The sequence below is a fragment of the Rhipicephalus microplus genome, chromosome 2 (assembly GCF_043290135.1).
Source record: "Rhipicephalus microplus isolate Deutch F79 chromosome 2, USDA_Rmic, whole genome shotgun sequence".
Lineage (NCBI taxonomy): Eukaryota > Metazoa > Arthropoda > Arachnida > Ixodida > Ixodidae > Rhipicephalus > Rhipicephalus microplus.
The window spans coordinates 291,498,944-291,522,134 of NC_134701.1; the positions used below are offsets into that span (position 1 = coordinate 291,498,944).

General features: G+C 48.1%; 1 protein-coding gene across 2 annotated transcripts in view; it reads right to left on the reverse strand.

The window, feature by feature from the left end:
• LOC119177990 (FRAS1-related extracellular matrix protein 2) overlaps window positions 1-23,191 on the reverse strand; it is a 290,210-nt gene that overhangs the window by 131,232 nt on the left and 135,787 nt on the right. For both annotated transcript variants that reach the window (XM_037429165.2, XM_075882253.1), the window contains exon 2: window positions 14,078-14,167. In XM_037429165.2, the coding sequence (XP_037285062.2) occupies window positions 14,078-14,167 (90 nt within the window). The remainder of the gene's footprint in view (window positions 1-14,077; window positions 14,168-23,191) is intronic.

Here is a 23,191-nt window from a genome sequence, read left to right on the forward strand (position 1 = left end):
AGTGAGCACGGCCCGGAGCCTTTCCAAATGTTGCTCAAAGGTAGCAGCGAAAACTACAACATCATCGAGATAAACCAGACATGACTGCCATTTAAGACCATAAAGCACTGTGTCCATCATCCGTTGGAATGTGGCGGGTGCTGAATAAAGGCCAAAAGGGAGTACCTTGAACTCGTATAAACCGTCCGGTGTCACAAACGCTGTCTTTTCGCGATCTCTTTCGTCAACTTCTATCTGCAAATACCCGCTTTTAAGATCCAATGAGGAAAAATACCTGGCATTTCACAGCCTATCCAGAGTGTCATCAATTCTTGGCAGATGATAAAGATCCCGTTTGGTGACGGCATTCAGCTTCCGATAATCAACGCAGAAACGTAAGGTTTGGTCTTTTTTCTTCACAAGAACAACAGGTGACGCCCATGGACTTGATGAAGGCTGGACTACATCGTCTTTGAGCATTTCTTTAACCTGATTACCAATAGCTTCTCTTTCTCTTGGTGACACTCGGTAGGGATGCTGGTGTATTGGCCTCACTGACTCGTCGACAATGATGCGATGTTTGGCGACAGGAGTGCCTAGAACCTTAGATAACAAAGAGAAACATTCGGCGAATTCCCTTAAAAGACCCTCTATTTGCTCTTTTTCGCTTGGTAGTAGGCCTGGCTCGATGTCGATGGCTACAAGGACAGACTCCACGTCTTCGAAATCAGAATCATTGGTTTCAAAAGTTCGCAACTCCGTAACCTGGACGAAATCATTCAGACTGGCGATGACGGTTTCTTTTGCAACGTGCTGCACCTCATTTCCAAAGTTTGTGAGTAGAACATTTGCACATCCGTCACGTAACTTAACAAGGCCTCGTGCCATGCAGATCCCTTTTTGGAGTAGTAAGGCAGTGTTGTTGTCAGCAAAGCCTTCGAATTCACTGAATGCTTTGTTGTTTACTGCGACAGATATGCTCGATCTTGGCGGCACCATGACGCCATCATCTGCAATACAAAGGTCATATACGTTTTCTTCCAAAGGTAGCAATCGCGTGCCTAGTCGAGAATGAGACGGAAGATTCTCGCAAGTTAATTACAGCGCCATTAGCTGATAAGAAATCTATGCCGATAATCAAGTCTCTTGAGCATTCCGGCAGCACAATAAAACTGGCGACGTACGTGAAACCCCGTATTCCGATTCTTGCTGTGCATATTCCAGTAGGGTTGATGAGGTGTGGTCCGTTCCAAGGAGTCAGCACTTTCTTTAGTATTTTAGAAAGTCCGCTACTCATCACTGAATAATCTGCGCCGGTATCTACCAGTCCGATGACTTCGTAGCCGTCAACGAACACACGTAAATTGGAAGCAACGTCACTATCGAAGCACCGGTCTGAATCGGTCGTCGTTCAGAGTCAGCAATGGAGGTTTTTCTGCATCAGCGTCGATAGCGGCCTTGCCTCCACAGGTCGCTGACTCTATAGTTTTCCCGACGCGGGCTTGGGGAACGAGGCCTTGGGGAGCTTGCCGAAGGTCGGGGGCTAGGCGATCTATACCTCCCCGTTGTCGTTGCCCGAGGTTGGTGTCGTTGGAAGTTACTTAAGGGTTGGCGACCTGACAGGTATTCTTCAATTTCGAAGGGACGTTCACCATTTCGTGGTCGAGGTGCATTAACAGGAAAACCACGTAGTCCTGCCTGGCGGTAATGGCACGTTCGGTAGAGATGACCAGGCTCCCCGCAGTGGTAACACAGCGGTATCCTGTCGGGAGTGCGCCAGACATCGCTCTTCCTTAGTCTCCTCTCTGGCGTTGGCTGCAGGGTGCTCGGCGGCATCGGGTACTGCACAGGTGTAGCCGCCGCGACGTCCGCACGTCCTGGAGGTCCTCGTAGTAGCACATCAGCATACGTCATTCTCGTCTTCTGTTGTAGTGGCGGCCCTGGCTGTGCACAACAGACCGCACCAGCTCGCGTAGTGCTTCCATGTCGTTACCGAAGGCTGGTGGCAACATGTCCAAGGAAGTGACGATCGCATCCTGGTTGTATAACCTTGCTCGCTCTTGGAGCGTCCTTTCCATTGCAGTAGCCTCGGAACGAAACTCGGCGACGGTGCGCGGCGGGCTTTGAATTAGTACGGCAAAGAATTCTTGCTTCACGCCTCGCATCAGATGGCGCAGCTTCCTGTCTTCACTCATATTTGAATCCGCTCGGCGGAATAAGTGAGACATGTCTTCCAGATACATGGCGACAGTTTTGTTATTGCGCTGATTTCTTGTCTGGAGCACAGCTTCAGCTCTCTTTTTGCGGTCTGTGTTCGGGAAAGCCCGTCGAAAATCATTCCGTGACCGGAAGGTGGCTTCGTGGTTTTCATACCACGTTCGTGCGCTATTTTCCAGTGTGAAGTAAACACTTCCAAGTTTGCGCTCTTCCCCATATCCGTTAGCCTTTGCGACGCGTTCAAAGTGCTCAAGCCAGTCCTTTGCGTCCTCGTAGCTTTTGCCGTGGAAAGGCTTTGGTAGCATTGGCTGGTTTACGACAATGTTGGCTGGAGTGACCTGAGCTGTCATGTTGGTTGCGTACCCGTTCACAGCCGTTGATGTTCCAAGCGAAGTCGATAAAGGTGAAAATTCAGGACCCTCACCACGTAGGCGTCGACTGCAGCGCTGATGAACAGGCGTCAGCTCGTTGGGTCGAAATCGCTGGGGTTCTGGGCTGTGCTGCGTCACTCGAGAGGGGCTTGGCATCAAACCCAGCACCTCCACCAGATTTGTAACGCACTCTTCAATAAACTCTTTTTATAGGCTAACGTAGGCTGGGCGAACTTGTGCCCGAGAATAATAGCACAGCTAGATTGTCTCGAGGATTTCCTTCTGCCTCTTCTTCTACGTTTTTCTTTTTTCCCAACACGGTTTGCGCGCAGCTGAGTCCCGCAGGCTCGTGCGTAGCAAATCATCTAGAAGGCACAAGTATTTGCTAGCGCGCGTAATTTGAAGTCACATTGTGTCAATATATGCAGACACACGAACAGACAGATGGACGGATGCTGTGATTTTCAAATGCGGAGCATTTCTTAGTTGCACGATGTTGAGCTACAGCGTCGGCGGTGGTGCCGTCCACACCAACACTGCGCATGCTAGCATACGTCTCGTGCCAGCCCAGGAAGACCCTCGCAAAACTGTCGCTCCCCTCCCCCTCTCTCGCCTCGTAAGGCCGATGCAAGCAGGGCTTGCTATTAAAAAATTACAGAGTATGCACGTTGTAAATGAGGATGAGTGGGGCGAGGCGTCCGTCAGTCTGTCCCCGCTTCCACCCGTCCGTCTGTGCAACCGTCCATGCATCCATCTGTCTGTGTGTGCATCTGTCCGTGCGTCCATGCGTCCCCATGAGTCCATCCATCCGTCCGTCTATGCGTGCATCCGTCCGTTCATCCATACGTCTTCTTCTCTGACTGTCCATCTGTCCGTCCATGCGTCCATCGGTCCATCTTGTCAACACTCCAAGTAGGCCATCTCGCATTTTTTCATCATATATTCATTATATAGTGGTACCGCCATCCAGCGGGCATTGCAAGGACTAAACGATAGGTGGCTACCTACTACTACTACTACTGCTACTACTACTTACTACTACTACTACTACTACTACTACTAATACTACTACTGCTGCTGCTGCTGCTTCTGCTACTGCTGCTACTGCTGCTGCTGCTACTACTACTACATACATCACGGACGCCCGACCCACGGCTTAAGGATCTTCACTCTTAAAAAAATAAACAACCTCTCGTGCGGTACCAACGCCTTTTTAATTTAAGATGCCAGATGAATGGCCCGTGTTGCCAGCGGTGTCGCCCTGCCTTCGCGGTGGCGCTCGCGACCGCCACTAAGGTCCCTAGACGAAGCAAGTTTACGATGCAGCGTCACTAATTGTTCTCGAGCCGTTCTCTTCATTCCCACCCCTCCTTTTCTCTGCCATCCACGTCTGTAATCGGTACATTCCTTGCACGTGATCTTGGAAATGGCTGGCGTTGTTAAATAATATTATGCAAAAGGGTCAAAATGAGTACGCATGCGCATATGGCTTCAGCCGGATTCTCGCCGTGACCAAAGAAGAAATCGTAGCCAGGACATAATCTGAAAAGGAGGAGCGTTTCAGTTGGCGCCAAGTCGGCCAAGATCGTTTCGCGGTGTTTGTTCAATGCAATATAACAGTTTTTCAACGATGCTGAGCTGCTGTAAAACAACAGAAAACGGTTTCGCTCTTTTTCACTTACCTAGTGCTCTCTGAAATGAAGCACATCGTGAAGTGTAGCTATGAAACATTTCACGTGAACGCTTTTGCGCAACTCCGTCGACGTAGGTCGACGTGGATCTGCGAAGTTAGTTTATTTGTCGGTTTTTATTGAAACGCCAAGAGCTCGTCTAATGCACGTCTAGTGAATGTCAGTTGTTACAACTACTTGAGCCTATGCACGTACACAGAACAGCTATAGCATGTAATCAATGCACTTTCAGGAACATTTCACCATTGGCCAGTTGAACAGAACGCGGCATAAAGGAGCCAAACCGCGCTGCTTCGGGACACCTTACCAGTAGAACTTTTACTTTTCAGGAAGATTCATGCACCGCATCATAATCCCCAGGCATCACGATTGTCAATATGGGCACATTAGAGAAAAACGTCATCGTCGTGCTGCTAGTCCAACGTTCGTACCAGTCTGGCTTTGGTTTTTCCTTGCGTGTGCACAAGCCGACTATAATCACTCATCACAACTTCACGCCCTGTGGGCACTGACAGGATCCAGCGTGCACTGTGTCACAGCACGAACAAAACACATTTGGAGAACTGGACTAGTTATAACTGGACTAACTACGGTGTAAAACGCGAGTGGTGTAAAATGGAAAACTGTACAACGTTGCCAGTTGAGTAATACACATCCCGCTCGTTCTTGTGTTGTACCGTTCATGTTCATAAAGGTAACCGTTTATTCTAAGCCTCATTTTGTTCTATTTTGTTTCATTTACATCTAGTCCCCGTAGCAACTGAACCCGAACATTAACTTTTTGATGAAAGTTGTGAACATTTTATCGGGCGCTCCAGGAACATAGGCGAGGAGGAAAGGGAAAAGTGTCGATACCTTGGAAACTTGTTTCATCTAGAGGCCCTAACACTACCACCACGGCGTTTATTACTTGCGACCCGTAGGGGCGCGTCAATCGAGAGTTATTCGAGATCGCCATTATATAAACACGACCATTTTGGAGGGTATGCAAAATGTCGAGTTGTTGCACCGTCCGCCACAAGCGGCGCAAGCGACTGACACTAATTGAAAATGAAGGAGGGAAAGGGTGTGGCTGTTTTTGTTCTCATGCGGCAGGCATCTAAATAGAGGAGGCGCTGGCTGTACAGCCGCTCCGTAGCCACCCCGTATATGTAGGCACTGGATCGCGCGTTCGGAATTCAGTCAAGCGTGTTTCCACTTGGCTTTCACTTGGCGTTAAAGGCAACGGTTCTCCTTCATTCAATAAATAGGAATAATGAAGACGAAATAACAATTGGGAATTCACAAACCACATGCAATTACGCAACAATTACGCGATACCCCCCCCCCCCCCCACTTTGCGACGCATTTACTCGAGTTCTCCTGTGGGAAGATGCGGGCGGCAATTCTTGTTACGTGCCCTGCGGTTCGGAATAAGGGGAGCCACGAAGTTTGAAGAGGTGGTAAGAAGCCCGCCACACTAGAGAAGTGACAAGTAACAGAGCGTAGCAGATGACATTCTGTAGTACGAGACAAAAACACTAATCCCTGGCACACGTTGTGGGTAGCGGCTTCTTTATGCCCGAATCACCGACAGAGGTCGCGAGGAGCAGTCAGGATGTCTCTGCGTCTGGAACACCGTGGTGGCACAAGCCGTCGCGTCCCCATCACGCCAGCATTTGTGACTGTGCGGGGCGTCGCGTCATATCTACAGTTTCCGTTGTGTGGCCTCGTTGCGTTTCGCAAATGTTTGGCATGCGGAGGACAAGCGGGCGGACAGGAATGTAGGAGGGCAGGGTGCCTCCTCCTGGTGCTGTCTGCTAAGCGGTGCCGGCTCTCTAGCGAGTGTTGGAAAACGGCGACGGGCAATCATGAAGCGTGCTGGTCAAACTAGCGGGAGGACGAATGCCTCCGGCGAGAGCGGCACAAGTGATGGTGACGCGCAGCGAGCGGTCCACACTTCTTATTTCCGTGCAGTGGCCGCCCGCCGAGCATACTGCATGGTAGTGTCACGTTGACCTCTCTCTTGAGTTGACATTTCGCAAGCAGGGAAAATGTGCTGCCGTTTTTAGGCTTTTCTTTGGATCTTTTCTAATCCAGATTGTATTGAACGGCCCCCTTGGCTTAAAACTTGCGTATCTTGGCCAGCGCAGCGGAAGAAACACAAAATAAACAGACACGTAAACATAAAAAAGCACTTAAAAAGGCCCGTAGACATTAATTGAAAGTTTTCTGAAAAAAAAAAGATCAAAATGTAAAGACATGCACATAATACCCAAAGAAGTGCAGGTGGTGCTACTAATGCAGATACCCAGAATTTAGCTTCAGATACGCTATTTCATTCGCGTGAACTCACATTTGTCTGCTTCTATACCGCCGCAAGATGCCTCATAATGTAACTGAAATGGCAGTGCTGGCATCTGCAATGTCGCTTCTATTTTACCGTACTATAGCCATTCATATGACATTTTTATACCTTCACTAATTGCTTATCTCGTATTCCCTAATGCGTAGTTTAATAGGATATTGCAACGACTTCTTAAAATAGTTTTATTTCATTTCTTACTATGTATATGTATTCATACGTATGACACGCTCTTGACAACATTGCCTTAATTTGAAGTGTGTAACAGCTTTACACTTGATTGTGCCGTTACTATTTCTGTTTATACTTCACATTGCTGCTTTGGAATTATATGGTTTGTCGTTGTTTCATGTTTGCTTTTGTTCTACGTATGTTAGTGCTATTTATTACTCAATTTGTATTCTTGACACACTGTAGTGTTTATTCCCGCTTCGCGTTATGTAATTACATTTCTTTGTACATTCGCCCCTGCTTGGGCCCACTTTTGGGCCTTGTTAAGGGTCGGAAGGAAGGTCACTGATGATGGCATCCCACCGCTGCCACCCAGTTGTAAAGGTTGAAGGAGGAAGTTGCTGATGGCGTCCCACCGCTGCCACCACTTGTTGCGAACGGGGTCTACCCGGTCTCTTGTGGTAGCGTGGTGTAACCGGGTGGAGGAAGCGAACGCTGACAAGAAGATGGTACGAAAAACAAACAGGTTTATGGCACTATTTACACATATTTACAGCAAAGAAAGGTTAGTGGTTTCACAAACCACGAGCGTGGTGGTTGAACCGTTACATCGTTCAGAGCGACGTCCAGCACTCTGCGGCGTCGTTTTAAGCCCTGTCGGGCTCCTCCTCTTTGAGTGGAACACCAATCACACACACACATCAAGTGAGGGGGACGAGCATGCACGGTCCACGTGAACGTCCAATATTGAGTCGTGATCACTGCACTGCAAGGTGGCACCAGCGGGGCTCTTCCTCGTCGTGTGTGTGCCGCTAGTCGAGAGGTACCAAGCTCCTGACAGCATACATCAAAGGGTCTGCCGATCTGTTCGCTTAATTAGCGGGGCGATTTGCGGCGGCCGCCGCGGTCTCTTCCAAGGAAGATGCTGTCTTTGTTGTACTCTCTCGAACGGTTTACGGCATCGTGGCGACATGACGTCTCATCCTCCGGCTAGCAGGGACAATGCCTGGCGGGCATAGGCAGCCGGCCGGTCGTCTACTTGATTGAGGATTAAAAGAGCGCCGCTCCCTCGTCAGCTCTGGCGCCGGTCACAACAGCTTCCCCCCTCGCCAGATGAGTCGCCGAGGGAATCAGTCACCGCTGCTTCTCGAAGGGACGACAAAAGGGTCCGTAGTTGAAAGTCAGGAACTCACCTTTGCTTGCCGCATGGTCTGGGTAATGCCGAAATCTTGAACAGCGTCTGGCAGACTGGGCACTGAAGAAGTTGAGAGCCCCCCCCCCCCCCCAGTAGACCGGCTTACGCGCAATGGCGTCTGCACAGATGAAGTGCCGGACCAAACGTAACAGCCTGCAGTAGTTTGTAAGTAAACAAATAATAAATAAATAAATAAATCTTGTTTTATACGTCAAGATTGTGGGACCTTCTTATCACAGATCGCCAAGTGTTGTCATGAGTGATAACAGATTCACGGCGAAGCTATAAGAGTGCACGCGTGCCGCTCTTCTAGCTTGGTTATCCTGGCTTCTGAGTGATCAGATAATCTATACAACGCGACACGCTAGGCACCGCACTAGAAGTTACGCAACACGTTCGCTTATCAACCGTGAGTCGAGACAACGTCAGCTATCCAAGTTAAAATACTCACGCGAGCCTGCGCGCAATGCGCCACGACGGGCGGCAAATGAAAATGCGTATGGTAAGCCACGAAGCGTAAGGGCGTCCAAAGTAACATATCAACAGCACCAGAGTTCACTTTGAACATTACAGTGGCGGTAAAAGTTTAGCGGACCAGAGGAACGCGGGCCACCTAGCACCACGGTGCCTTTTGACAGCTGCACAACGAAGCTTAAAGGTGTGCACTGCGCACGTGCGCCCTTATTTACCTGCCAGCCTGCTCGTTCACTCGCTTACACAGAGCGCGCATGTTTCCAGAAGCTTACCTGTATATTAGCGATCATCGCATACTCTTCTTGAGCTCCTTGAAACTGGTCGTATGCAATATACGAATTCTAAATAGTGATAAATTTGATCAATAGTGCCCCTTTAGGGCATATCAGTCCTAATCAAGAGCAGTTGAAAAACATCTTACACTTTTGTTTACTCAAAGGCAGTGACTTTTTCACCTACATAAAAAGAAAACAAAACTGGTAGGTTCTTTTATGAAATCAGCTAAAATGAGTCGAAGTCGAAAGCCATGTTCTTGTTTTGAGTCGATGTATCGATCCCCGAACGAGGTTGCACGTTGCCTCCGTGATCACAGTCATTTCAAACTTGCTGCGCCTCTTTTAGCTTTGCACTGAATCCGAAATCGGCTCACCTTTGACCAAGCGACGGCGTCATGTGTCATGGCTGCGTCATTTCACGACATGATGACGTCCCAATTTATAGCGATCTGTGTCACTGTAATGATGTAATGTGGTGACCTCATCAGGTGACAATTTTTCTGCATTAATTAGGTTTTATAAAACATCTATGCCTTTTAGCCTTCATGTACGCGCAAACTAGGATAGAGCAATAGAGTAGAATATTGCATACCATCACTTTAAAAGTCCTTCAAAGCCCTTATTATTCTATTAAAGGGGCCCCGAAACACTTCTTTGAGTAACCATGGAATGAAATAAATGGAAGAGCTATTTGCCTCACGTATTCAACGCCACAAAAATTTTGAGACTCCACCCAGAGCAAGTGGAGTTACAAAAATTCGTCGCATGCCACAATTGCATTCTTTCTCCTTTGGTCCCGACAAATGCGCTTAAGCTAAACAGGGAAGGATGGGAGGGGCAAATAAATACGTCACACACGCCTCGGGACCTTGAGCACTTTTTCTTCATTTTTTTTTCTGAATACGCGGCTTTTTCAGTGTGATCGCGCATGCACGCGTGGATAAGTGTGGGACCCCCAACAAGTGTGTTGGAAATAAAGTGGAAACGGATTTCAATAATAAAGCCACATCGAGGTGATATGTGATTTATAGTCATCTGGCGCAAGTTCAGGTATGGCTGTTTTAGGCATGAGTTTTAACCAGCACAGAAAAATAAAAGCCTCTGCTCAACTGCGTGGAAACAACATCAGGATGTCGCCTCTACCAATCAAGGAGCGGCCAGCTTGCACGCCTATTCTGGGCAATAGCGATTTCTCATCCCGTGTTTCTCGAGCAACAACCGGTGCGCCCATTTTGTAGCGAAAGTCAACACACGAGGCACGAAGGAAGGAAGCTCGCAGTGCGGCTCCATCAAAAGCAGCAGAGGCGCCCATCTGGCTGACGAGCCGTGCTCATGGAGTGGCTGCCGAGACGTGCTCCGTAAACAACGAGGCTGCCTCCGCTGTTTCGCTTGCTGCCCGAGGTCATCCTTTGATATGGGAGTCGGCAAGTGAATACGAATGAACGCAGTCCTTCAACCGTTGTAACATTTTACATACAGACGCAAACAATGCACACCCCAAAAGGATGTTTCCACAATTATATTTTAATTAATAGATTAATAAACATATTTATTGACGGGTCCCGGAACAACCCTAAGGTTTTTGTACAGGCACACACAAAAATTTCTGATAATAAACACTTTAGACGAAGACCGTGTACAGGAGAAAAACAACAAGGAATTCGGCCAGTTGTTCAATCTAGCAGTTGTTCATCCGGGTTCTTCTCCACGTGCACTTCATTGGCGCAGTTTCGATGGAAATGGGAAGTCGAGGACCATAGTCTGTATTGGGTCAGGAAGACACTGCACAGAGCAGGTAGGCTCGTCTGATCTCCCCACCACCACACACTTTCATCTGTGGATAAATTGAGTCTTTCTCCTCCTCCTTATACTCGCAACTGTATCGTGTGGGCAGCCTCAAACTCCAAACACCTTTTTTCCAACGCGCTTCCTTTCAATATGTATTTTTAAGTGCGAAGAACTTTAGGGGCAAGGCTTGTCATCGGGGTGTCCTGTCGTCAAGGCGTGTAGTCGCGGTTCATCGTAAAAAAATATATCCACTGTGGGAATGATGATTACTGGGGCGAAGCTTCGAAGGGTTTTATCAATAAACCGTGAATCATCCACTGGCCCCGCCTGTATGTTCGTCCGTCCGTCCGTCCGTCCGTCTGCCTGTCCATCCGTCCACCCGTCCGTCCACACGTCCATCCATACGTCCGTCCATCTATCTAATGAACACTACAAGTACTACCATCTTGCATCTTTTCATCATTTAATCATCATTGCAAGTACCGCCATCTAGCGGACATTTTAAGACTAAAATGAGAGGTGGCTACTACATACAGGAGACGCACAACCCACGCCTTAAAGAGCTTCTCCCCTAAAACGTGTACGCGCCATAGTGGGTAAATCTCACTACTTGCGGCCAGTCCACTAAAAAGGAAGAAGGCTACAGTCAGCGCAACAAATAGTCGACTACGTGCAGAAACACGCTTCCTTTATGCCATACAGGGAACTGAAACCGAGCATGTAGGGAAGAAGAACCGATGGGGTAAGGTGCACTCTGGCGCAGCTTTCCGACGATGTAGTAAAGCGGAAAACGCCCTTTTCAATGTGGCCAGTTTCAGTCTCGGCACCGAAGAACTATCTCTAAGAGCATTGCATGCTTCGCCCCTCCCAAGTTTTTCGCTTGCATCCTAGTAAATGCGATTTGCTGCTACATATTTCAGGTTGAATTGGTTGGCGCACTGCGTTATGATACAACTTGCATTCGCCGAGCACAATTTTCTCTCGGTTGGGTCAGTATAGATCGACTGAAATCAAGCTCGGAATAAGCTATTCTTCCCGCTTTGTAGTGACTTGTGCAGGGCTCGTTACATTTGGCAATTCAACTCGTGATGCTTCGCAATTTATTTGCACGACACTACGGCGTGCATATGTGCTCAGACTTTGCTTCTGCGGCATTGACTTGGTGAAAGTCCCGAGCCGCAAGGCTGGAGATTTCATTGACAGGATCTTCATCATGAATTGGCTCATGGATGATCATGATAAGACTTGTCGGTGGCTTTTGGCTGGTGACTCTGAGCGTGTGCTGCTGGCGAAGCCGCCACCAAATTTAGTGCGTCGAATCTGAACCTAACCTGTAAACTGTTTGGTTTGATAATGTAGCGGCGTGACGGCATACGATGTAGACGTGCCGTCATCGCTAGTTTAATAAAAGACGAGACATAGAGGAAGCGAGCTGGCGAAGTAGACCAGCGGCCGTGGCGTCCAGCCAGCCTGAAGCACACGAACGTTCTAAGCGCCTCACACCACGAGTCACCCGCTCGCCATCTTTTTGTCCAGCCGGTTGGCCACCACTATAGCGCTACGCTACACGTGCTACCCGCCTAGCGTGTTACGCGATAGAAAATAAATGAACGAAAAATGCAAGAACACATAAACACTATATGTATATATGTGCGGCACTTCTTATTGTGTCCACTTGGAAGTCAGAATGCCATCAGGCTGGAAGGCGAACGAAGGAGTCCGATAGTTCAGGTGGCTGGCACTGGGAACCACGCAGCGGGCGAGGACCCCGATAGTGGCGCGTTGCTAGCAGCAGCGAGAAAAGCAGAGAGGAGGTTGAAGATTGTGGTGGTTAAATTGGTACGAACGCCAAAGCCGCCGCCGTTCCAAGCGTCACGTGTTGCAGCAGCTTGAGTGTGCCGACAGCGATGCGTCTGTTGGCAGCGCAATGCATGTTCTAGACAGACCACTGGCCGTACACTGCGCATAGACGTGATGCTGCCTCTCCTGCCTTCACAAGAAGGCGGAGGTAATGCTGAATGACTAGCCGCGACACTGGCTGGTACTTGCTTTGTGGATTGGTGACAGGGCGTCTGATCTGCCCTCTCAGACAGGTCTAGAAAACCCTGGCTTCTCTTGAGGTATAGGAGGAGCACTCGCGGTGGGGCTGACAGCCTACGAGCGTTGCATCAGCCGGCACCAGAGTGTTGGAAAAACTGATGACATGCAGCGTGACAGCGGGCTCTGGCTTCATGGTGGGCGTGGTGTCGCGGGCTTCCACACGTGTTGGGACCGGCGTGAGTTTTGCAGGCAGGTAACCTGTCGTGGCTGGGGTCATCAAAACTCTTAGGACAGACAGTGCAACTTAGCAGGCTTATACATTGAATCCAACGGGGCACGGGGCAGTGGTGAGCGTCGAATCCGTTATTGAGAGAAGTGGCATTAGCGACCCACTGGAGGCAACAGCCATGGACTCCGGGACAGCTGGTCTCTCAAACGACAGGTCTATTGACACGGAAGGTTGGTCTCCGTTACCTGTTTGGCCAGTTGTTGTCGGCAGACGAATGGTCTGGTCTGGCTGTGGTGAAGGAGGCGGCCTTGACACTGATTAGCCAGGTGCCATTGTGTCACTTTTGGAAAAGGATCACGTTTGATGCCGTAAAACTTATGCATAGCGTCTCCCAGATCATCATACGGGTGAGGACTCCAGGCGAAGTATATGAGGTGGCGCTTGAGGTCATGTGGAAGATGATATTCCAATACCTCGTACATTAACTCTTGGATCCAAATGCCGTTGCGATCCAAGGCCACCGCAAACTCCTCGAACCATGACTCTATAGGCGCGAGGTCCAGAATGGTGGCAGTGGCGTGTCGAATCGGGCTGCCAGGCTTGCGCTGGCTGGAACATGGCCGTGAAGCTCGGTGACAGTTGCGCAGCGTCGGTCCGTGTGTCCATGGTTACCATTTTGTAGCGACGTGAGATTCACGACTTGAGCGAGTTGGTACGGATTCATCTTGATTTTAACAGCAGACTGGAGAACGAAAACTAAAAGTAAGAGCACAACACGTGTAGTGCCTTACTGTTCTTCTAGTCCTCGTTCTCCAGTGCGCTGTTAAAATCAAGTTGTAGCGACGTCAGAGCGTCCGACGTAGACGTGCCATCGTCGCTGGTTTAATGAAAGGACAAGACGTACAGGAAGCAAGTTGCCGAAGTAGAGCAGATGCCGTGGTGTTCAGCCAGCCTGAAGCACACGAACGTCCTAAACGTCTCGCACCAGGAGTCACCCACTGGTCATTTTTTTCTCCAGCCAGTTGGTCGCCACTATAGCGCTACGCTACAACACCATGTTTCTAAAACGTTGCTGTCGATAACCATGGCGTCTTAGATTTGCTGACGCTATTTGTTAGTGCAGCCTTAATTTTCATTTGCTTTCAGTATCCCTTTAATAAGAAGAGAATGAAGAGAAACCGAAAACGGAGCGGTTATAACCAGCTATAGTTTGCTCTGCATGGGATAGAATATTTGCAGAAAATACAAGGACAAAACTCGTCAAGGTGGAACATGCTGCTCTGTCGAGCTTCCGGGCACTCACCTTCGTCAACCACTTTGAACTGGAAGCTGTCTCTTGTGGCATTGGACTTTTGGTGCAGCAGGTAGAATATATCCGCGTTATCCAGGTCGGCTGCACAATAAAAATAGAAAGAATTGAGTAGCAGCTAAGCTAGTCTGCTCATTTGAGAATCGAGCAGAAGGTTTATGAGGACACTCAGTCTAAATAGGTCTAGTAGATATTTATGAAATACTAATTTGAGCAATTCAGATCATAACACTTCGCAATAGCAGCTCAAAGCCTAGCTTTATTGGTAATTTCGAAGGGCCGCTGCGTCAGAGTGTGCGAAAGTATTTATGACGTCACTGTTTGAATGTGACGTCATCAGCAGTCCTAAGCACATTATCTTAGCTTACAAAATAGCTGCTCCGAGTTCTGAGAAGTCTTGCAACTTTGATGGTAATTTCAAGATTTGCAAAGAAAAACTTGTGGAAATAAATATAAAAGTATCCGACATTTGGTGGAGGGAGAGCGAGAGAGAAAAAAAAACATTTGTTAGGTGGCCAATGAGTGAATGTGGCAGGGTTTCTTATTCCAGGAACCCTCTGCCCTGGACCACCTGTCGGGCTCACGCGACGAGTTGGCGTTGGACGACGAGGACCGGCTTGGAGATCGCAGCCTGCCACGCTTCACTGTGGAGGCTTGGGTCTGCATTTAATTCTGGTGCTTGTGTGGCTGTTTTGCTGCCTTTGCGTTGCAGTAGGAGGTGGGATAGGGTGGCTGCCACACCACAGAGTGGGCAGATGTATTCCTACGACGCTGGTTTGAGGTGAGGTATTAAAATGCCATGCGAAAAGGTAATACATTGAAGGCGCCTATAGTCTGTGCCTTCGTCTCTTGAAAGTTTGGGATGCGGGGAGGGTAGAACCTGCGTTATAACTTCTAGTGTTGCAGCAGTTCCTGGTAGAGAAAAGGCACTGATTTGGGTTTTTATTGGTGTTCTGGTGTGGGAGGTGCCCTTAATTTCGTGTGGGGAAGCCAGGTTGGTGCTTTCGCGGGCCGTGGCATGTGCCACTTCATTCCCCTCGAGGCTCTCATGACCCGGAACCTAGATATTACTGGTCAATGAGGGAGGAGTGTCGATGTGTTTCTGAATCTTTATAGCTCTCGCGGAGATCATTCCTTTCAGATAGTTGCGTGCCACTTTTTGGGAGTCGGCAAAGACCACTATAGGATCCTCTCACGTTTGAGTGAGCAGTGCTATAGCGGCCTCTTCAGTTCTATCCGCGCGTTTGTCCAGGATAGTCGCCGTCGCTAGGGTCGCCCCCTTGTGGTCTGTGACGCAAATCGCGAAGGCACTACGTCCTGAATAATTGGCAGTGTCCAAGTATCGTGCCTCGGGGCCATCACGGTGGTTTTTCCATACGTTGTTTACCCTGGCAAGTCACCTTCTTCGATTATGTTCTGGATGCATGTTGAGAAGGATGCGTTGAACTTCCAGGCATCTGGGCATCTGCGGATCTGCGACAGTATCTCGCACTTCTATTCGTCGTCGGGTTCTAGGATGGCTGCATATACTCTGCGTCGAAGGACTGCTCGGCCAGTGGGTGAGAGCTTGCGTCTCTCGACCTGGCTGATGATGTGTGCTTCGATGAGCTCTTCCCATGTGTTGTGAACACCCATGCGAAGCAATCGATCCGTTGAAGCATTTGGCGGCAGTCCTGAGGCATGCTTTGTGGCTTTTCGTATAAGTAAATTCATTTCTTGTTTCTCTGTTGTCTTTAAATTCAGATAAGAGATTTCGTATGTTGCGCGGCTAAATTAAAGAGTTTTCACCCTTCGCAGTTGAGGTGTACTCTTCCTTGAAGCCACTACGGTGGTTGGCCACCCGTCGAATGAGGTGAGTGAGCTGTGCGGCTGTATTCTAAGCCGAGGTAGGGTACCAGAGCCGGATGAGTACTTATGTATATGAACCCCAAGGAACCGAAGCGAGTCTACTTGCGGTACTTCGATGCCTTGTAGAAAGACTTGTGGGTTTGGTGCATCGTTACGTGGTGGTCTGCCCCAGGTACGTGTCGCAAGTACTAACAGTTCAAAAATTTCTGGAGCAAATTGAAGACCGCATGTGTTATGCTTTTGTTGAATGATGTTAACCGCCTCCAGGAAGCGGCCTTCTGTTTGCCCATGTTTCGCCTCTCGTCCATAGAGTGATATGATATGCGCATAACGCATGATGTATTCCAGGGACAGTATCCAAAAGACGGCGAAGGCTGAGGAGCACCACGTTGAAAAGGAGTGGTGAGACCACCGAACCCTGCAGCATAAATTTTTCATGTAAGTGGGAAAGCTTGGTCCAGATGTTTGCTATCCCCACCGTGGCTGTACAGTTGCTGAGGAAAGCATGCAGATAGGTACATCACATCGCATCTAATATCTTCTAAATTACGTAGGATGGATTCATCACTCACGTTGTCAAAGGCACCCTTCACGTTCAGAGCTAGAATGGATGACTTGCTGTGTTTGCCTAAATAGAGAAGGGTTTCTTCCTTTAACTAGAGGAGGACGTCTTGTGTGGGGAGCATATGACGGAAGCCGAAGATGGTTTTAAAAAAGTAATCATTTTCTTCGAGGTGTGTGGTAAGCCACTCGTTGACCATGTGTTCAAGCAATTTCCCGGCGCCAGACGTAAGGGAAATGGGGCGGAGATTAGTGATAGAAATCGGCTTGTTAGGCTTGGGTACCATGGTCACCTCTGAGTGCTTCCAGGCTGTTGGTAGCTTACATTTAATGCAGAAGTCAATACAGAATTGAAAGAGTGCCTTCAATGCCAGGTGTGGTAGCTGTCTTAGGTGCCTATTGGTGACTCTGTCTTTGCCTAGGCTTGTGTTGTGTGTCAGCTTAGAGAAAGCCGCATGTAACTCTACCTGCGTAAAATGTCAATCTAGCTCTTTGTTTGGTGCTCCTTGGTCCCTGGAGATGGGAAGGCTGTTCGAGGTAGCTTGCATGTTACCAGTCACGTAACTGGGTCTCAAGTTCTGGCAGTAGCTGCTTCTATGTGCCGGCATAGTTGTGGATGGCCGTCTGACTGTATGCCTTCGTTTGGTTTTCGTGTGGGCGTCGTCGATCAGGCTCGAAGAATGTGCCAAGTCTTCTTTGTTCTCAGTGTTCCTTGCAGTTGATTGTCAAAGGGCCACCAGTTCCGGCTAGCTAGCTGTCCGTCGTACTCCTGTGCCTGCAGTGTAAGCGTGACAGTCCTAAGTTTGAGCTTTCGGTTCACCCTTTGCCGTCGCCATCGTTTCAGAAGTGATCACCAAGCCTAGCATAGACAAAAAGATGATTATCAACAGCCAGGTTGGCCTTGTTCAGTTGAATTGCCTTAGTATGGCCGTCAGCAGTACCAACTATCTCGTTTTGCCAGGCTTCAATGTCATCAACGGTCGACTCCTCGTCAAGTTTTTTCCTGTACGCGTTCCAGTCCGTAAGCTGTTCCTTTTTTGTCTTGGGAGAATGGTGAGCCTGTTCTACATCGAATTGAATGATGTGATGACCACTGCCTAGAGTTTCTGGGTGTCATATCTACGTTGCCCTTTCTACCTCTCGAGTGAACGTGAGATACGAATTAGTGTCCTTGGGTACGCTCTTGCCCTCTCGTTGCTATTTATTGCTAGGTAATGCGCGTACTTTCTTATTCACAGAATTATTTTCGTGAAATATTTGAGCAACTTCGGATCAAACGCTTATATAAGAGGGGACATTACCTGTATGAGCCGAATTCGTAGCGACACGACGTAGTCACATCAAGCATTTGCGCATATCATTAGTTTTATTAAATATTTTGATCTCACATTTTAATCGGTCAGGGCTGCACTGCATGTTGTGGAAAGCATGACACGCAAACCACACAACTGTTCTTGCACAACATGCACTCGAGCGTGAAAGGGGGCGTTTGGAATCGACTCGCAACGTTTCGTCACAGCTGTCAGCGGAGACAATGTTGAGGGATTGCTGGGCTCTGCCGCGCGACCTCAGTCGCATCTCTTCTCCCGGCGGGTGATGACATGTGGGCTGCGACAGCCATTATGCACGCACGCAGATAGCACCATCGCGTCACCTTAATCTCCCACTCAGTCAACGTCGAAGAGGCGTCACTGTGGCGGAACAGCAGCGCGAAACAAATAAGAGAGTCCACTTCCCACTCTTACGCAAGGCAGTTCGAACGACGCAGACGAGGCTGTATGCAATGTGCTAGCGAAGGAAGCGTTTTATGGGTGAAGAGCTTAATCATCTATACAAAATCTGTCACGCAGAATCCTCGTGGCGAAAATGACCTTTATGATAGGGTATGCACTAAAATGTCTTGCTTAATTGCCCCGATCACATTGTTCACAAGAGACTCGCGAGAATTTATCAAGCTAGTTCTCAATAAGCTGGGAAGCGTAAACGCATGCGTGAATCACTGAACGGAAGGCGAAGTCCAAAGGAAAGGCAACAGTGACGTGAAACACAAAAGCTTGTTGCACGAATTCAGCCTGCCAATTTACTCTATCTAGGGACAACAGTTCTAAATTTATATTGAAGCCTGTTTGTAAGTTATACAGATAACAAGTCGGGCCAAATGATGCCCCTCGGCGTTTGCGTCATTGTAACTTCTTTCTTCTTTCTCTCCTCATAATTTCTTTTATATTTCTGAGCTGGGAAATGAATGATCGTCTTTACGGTTTGCCACATCAATTGATTTCATGTCACCGCTGCCGGCCTATGGCGGGTAATACGTAATAGTGGCGACGAGAACTCTGCAACAAGAAGGCCAGCATACACCCATACGCGATGGCCTGCGGAACGAACCCACCAGCCATGACACATCAGGTACCAGAGTTCGAAGAGGCAAAAGATAAATGGCAGGTGTATTTTTTAGTAAAGGTGAAAGCTTATTTTAATGCGAATGATGTGAAAGACCATACTAAGAAAAGGGCCCTGCTGGTAGCCGCGCTTCGAACAAAGACAATTGAAATCTTGAACGGAAAAGTATCTAAGTGGAAATCTAATGCTCTGACCTGCGCAGAAGTTATGCAGACGTTAAACAGGTACTGCGACCCAGTGCCGAATAAAGTTTTTGAAAGCTTCAAATTCTTCCATCTCTGCCAACAAGGGGAGCCTTTACATTTATCGTGGCACTGCGACATATGGCACAAAATTGCAATTTTTTGACGATGTCGGACAGACTTATAAGGGACCGTATTGTGTGCGTAGTCAGTTCCAAGAATTTGCAAAAACAACTGCTAGGAAAACAGACCTGAACCTTCAATAAGCGGAGGATCTTGCGCTTGCCGCAGAAAACACCGGATGCGATTCACAAGGTATCACTCCGGATAAAGAGCACGCGAGTTTGCTTACGTTGACGGGTTAATACGAGTCGCGCGCGAAGTCGCCGGGCGTACAACAATGCAATTGTTGTGGGAAGCATGGTCACAGAACTGACGTTTGTGTATTAGTCAAGCGCAAATGCTTCAAATGTACATACAGAGAGGGTATTTTGCCAGAATGTGCGCGGTGAACGACAAGACAAGCAGAATGCTAGCAGTGATAGCACATGCAACGGAAACTGAAGAAAGCGATAACAGCACGTCGCGAATATGGTCCTAAGTGCTCACTTATACCCCCAATGAGAAAAGAATTCGCGTGGAATGGCGTTCAAGTAACGATAAACATCGACATGGGCTCCTGTTTGCGTCATTTCTAAGAGGATCTACGAGACGTACTAATGGTCGCAGCTGCAGAAGTTAGAACTACAGCTTTCATGCTATCTGGGAAAACTTCTGCTTCTTGGTGCATTGACAATGCCGGTTTCCTACGAAGGTACAACAGCTCAGTGCAGTTTGGCTGTTTTAAACTGCGATGGCCCTGGTCTTTGCGCCTAGATTATGCTGAAAACATTATCAGATGAACGCGTCCCGGTTTTCAACGTGTATTCACAGCCTTCAAAGTCAACTAAAGTCAGGGAGGTTGTTCGGAAGCTTCTCCAGCGAAACGCTGACCTTTTCAATGAGGGCACTGGTTTCATCAAAGGTCCACCAGTCCTACTGCACATCAAGACCGGATCAAGCCACAACATATTCAAGGCAAGAGAAATTCCTTTTGCACTACGTGACGAAGTGTCAAAGAAGCTTTACAGAGCAGTCTCTGCTGGCACAATTTAACAATCTGAAATCGCGACACCCATTGTTCCGTTTTTAAACAAGGACAGAACGGTGCGCATATGCGGCGACTTGAAGGTGACCTTAAAGCCATTGTGTGAAGTTTAGCAGTACCCGCTGCCTGTCATAGGCGATATTTTCGCAAATATTTGCAGAAGAAAGAAATTCGGTATGTTAAATAGACCTTCGCGACGCATGCAACCAGGTCGAGCTAGATGAAGACTCGCGGAAATCAGCAGTGATGAACACACCGAAGGGGCTGATCTGTTACAAAAGGTTACCGTTTGGCATCGCGTCAGCGCCTGCGGTATTCCAAGAAAATGTCGAATCAGTGTTGCAGGGGTTAAAAGGGGCTCAGTCATATCTGAATGATTCTCTTGTATCTTAGAGCAACTACAACAAAAATGCTTATCTGCAAGAAGTGCAGCAGTGATTCAGCGAGAACGGCATGAAGCTGCGTGCGGACAGGTGCGGGTTTTGTGAATTGTCAGTGACGTGTCTCGGAGTAGATCCGCTCGAAAAGAACATCGCTGCCGGTCAAAGGGAAGACACGACGCCCATCGCGTTTCCCTCTAGTCGGGCAGTATTCTTCAATAACAGTCCGAAAGTAGGCGACCTTACCCCAAGTTCAGCGTCCTATCAGTCACGCTCTTCAGGCTGTCAAATCAATTTCACTGTTACGCACCAACTAGCCCAAGCTTCCACTCTTATCAATTTCACTGGTTACCCTCTGACCGTTAACTACTGTAGCTACTAAAAGCATCTATGACCACAAGAGTTTGTTTAATCGTTATTTATGGACGTTACTCATCGGGATGGAGATGCATGACTAAGCATTAGCTTAGATGCATTTACGTTAGGTGGTGCTATAGCTGTCAAACACCAAGACAAAGCGATATACATCAAAAAACTTTATTAGCAAGTCTGTACCCGTGTATAGCAAGTGCAGGCATGCTCTGCACATTTGACAACGGTGGAATGTGTGCTTGCTTAGCTGAAGATCCACGCTTCTTCAGGGCGCTTTTATCGAATCTATTTCGTAAGACGAAGCGCATTTGGATTGATAAAACGCGCCCGCATCAACGATGCACGCTTTGTGGCCGTTTTGAGGCATGTGATTATACGGAGATATTAAAATGCCAAAAACTGCATAAAAAAAATCTAGATGGCCACAAAATCAAAACGGCCACAAGGAGTGCGTCGTCTAAGCAGGCATGTGTGACCACTCGAAACGCGCTTCGTCTTTTGAAATAGCTATAGATGACGAAAGCGCCCTCAGGCTGTCCACAGACGTGGCCGCGGCTGTAGATATTGTAACTGGAAAGACTGTGTTATTGCTAAAGAATTTCATCTCCCTATACACGTTGACAAATGCGTGCCTCAGTGCCTCAATAGGGACCGTAAGCAATAGTTTTCTTCACCATACAACGCTTGAATCTACAGCAACGCGTGAGCACTATCAGAACCTTCAGCGGCGCATAATAAACACGACGATATCGCCGTCCATTCATAACAAGTTAGATGCGTTGTTCATGGTATGGCGGTCAGCGTTGTTCCGGCTGCTGCATTTTCACTGGTGCTTTTTACAACGTCGAGTAGGTAACGAATACATCGTAATCAACATCTTCACCCAGTGCCAGTAGGTAAAGTCAAACGTTGAAACTGCTTAAATTAAGAACAACGATCTATTTATGTGTCAGGTTTATCCGTATCTCCAATTCCATCAAAGCTTCTAGCCCATCTAGTATAAAATCTGCAGAAACATTGTTGCGGTTGTTTTACGTTATCTTCGACAACTCGCACTGGGGTACCCAGAACAACGGTGATTGGACGATAGTTATAGCGCGAGAACAAAATGACGACACAGAGACAAGAAGGGCACGAAAGACACCTTCTTGTCTCTCTGTCGTCGTTTTGTTCTCGCGCTATAACTAACGTCATGCCATACCAACTAGCCCAAGCTGCCACACTTCTAAGGTGATTGGACGAAACGGTGCATGATTTGACGAAGATGTCATTATAACGCGTAAGAATTCCAACGCTTGATCATCTTTGTTGGTGCTGTTGTTGCATTTTGCTGTGTTCCATTTACTTGTGGTGCGATGCTGCATACGCATGGAGAAAACACGTGGTAGAATTCTGTGCGCCTCTGTTTCTTGTTTCCGCAGTAATCCGCGCTGCCGCTGACGTTACGTGTTCCTGCAGTGCCGGTACGAATGGTTCACGCATGTTAACTTTCGGCAAGCGTGAGTGTTTAGTCAACACAGATGAACAATAGAATACTTATGGGCAGTAAATAAGACACTCAGTTACTGAGCATTAAGTCACATGTTCGAATCTCGCCGCAAATAACATTTTTGAGTGCCGCACTTAAGCACACTGTAGCGAGGTGATAGTGTGGCCCTCATTTCGGGCTAATGATTGATTTATCGATCTATCTTCAGGGTCCAACGTCCGAAAAACACTTTATGATTATGAGAGACACCGTATAGTGAAGGGCTGCGGAAATTCTGATCACCTGAGGTTCTTTAACGTGCACCCAAACCTGAGCATAGAGGCCTGTAGTATTTTCGCCTCCATCGAAAATGCAGCCGCCGCAGCCAGGATACGATCCCGCGACCTGTGGGTCAGAAACCTTAGCCGCTAGACCACCGCGGCGGGGCAATGAAGGATTGGCACAGGAGATGACAAAAGAGAGCGACCGCACACTTGAGCAGAGTTCGAATGAGGGTTATAAGAAAGTGCAAAGCCGAGAAAGGCGCTGGAAAGTACGGAGTCTGCCATGAAAAGACAGCTCTTGCGTGTACTACAGACCCACTGCACGTACATTGCTTCGCCTTCGCCATCCTTGAAGAATGAGCCCGTCAAGCTAGCGAGATGGAGCACCCTCTGTTAACTTTAACGCTTGGAAACTAACTACACTTATTAGTTGAATTTTTACTATTTTTTTCCTTCTTCGCCT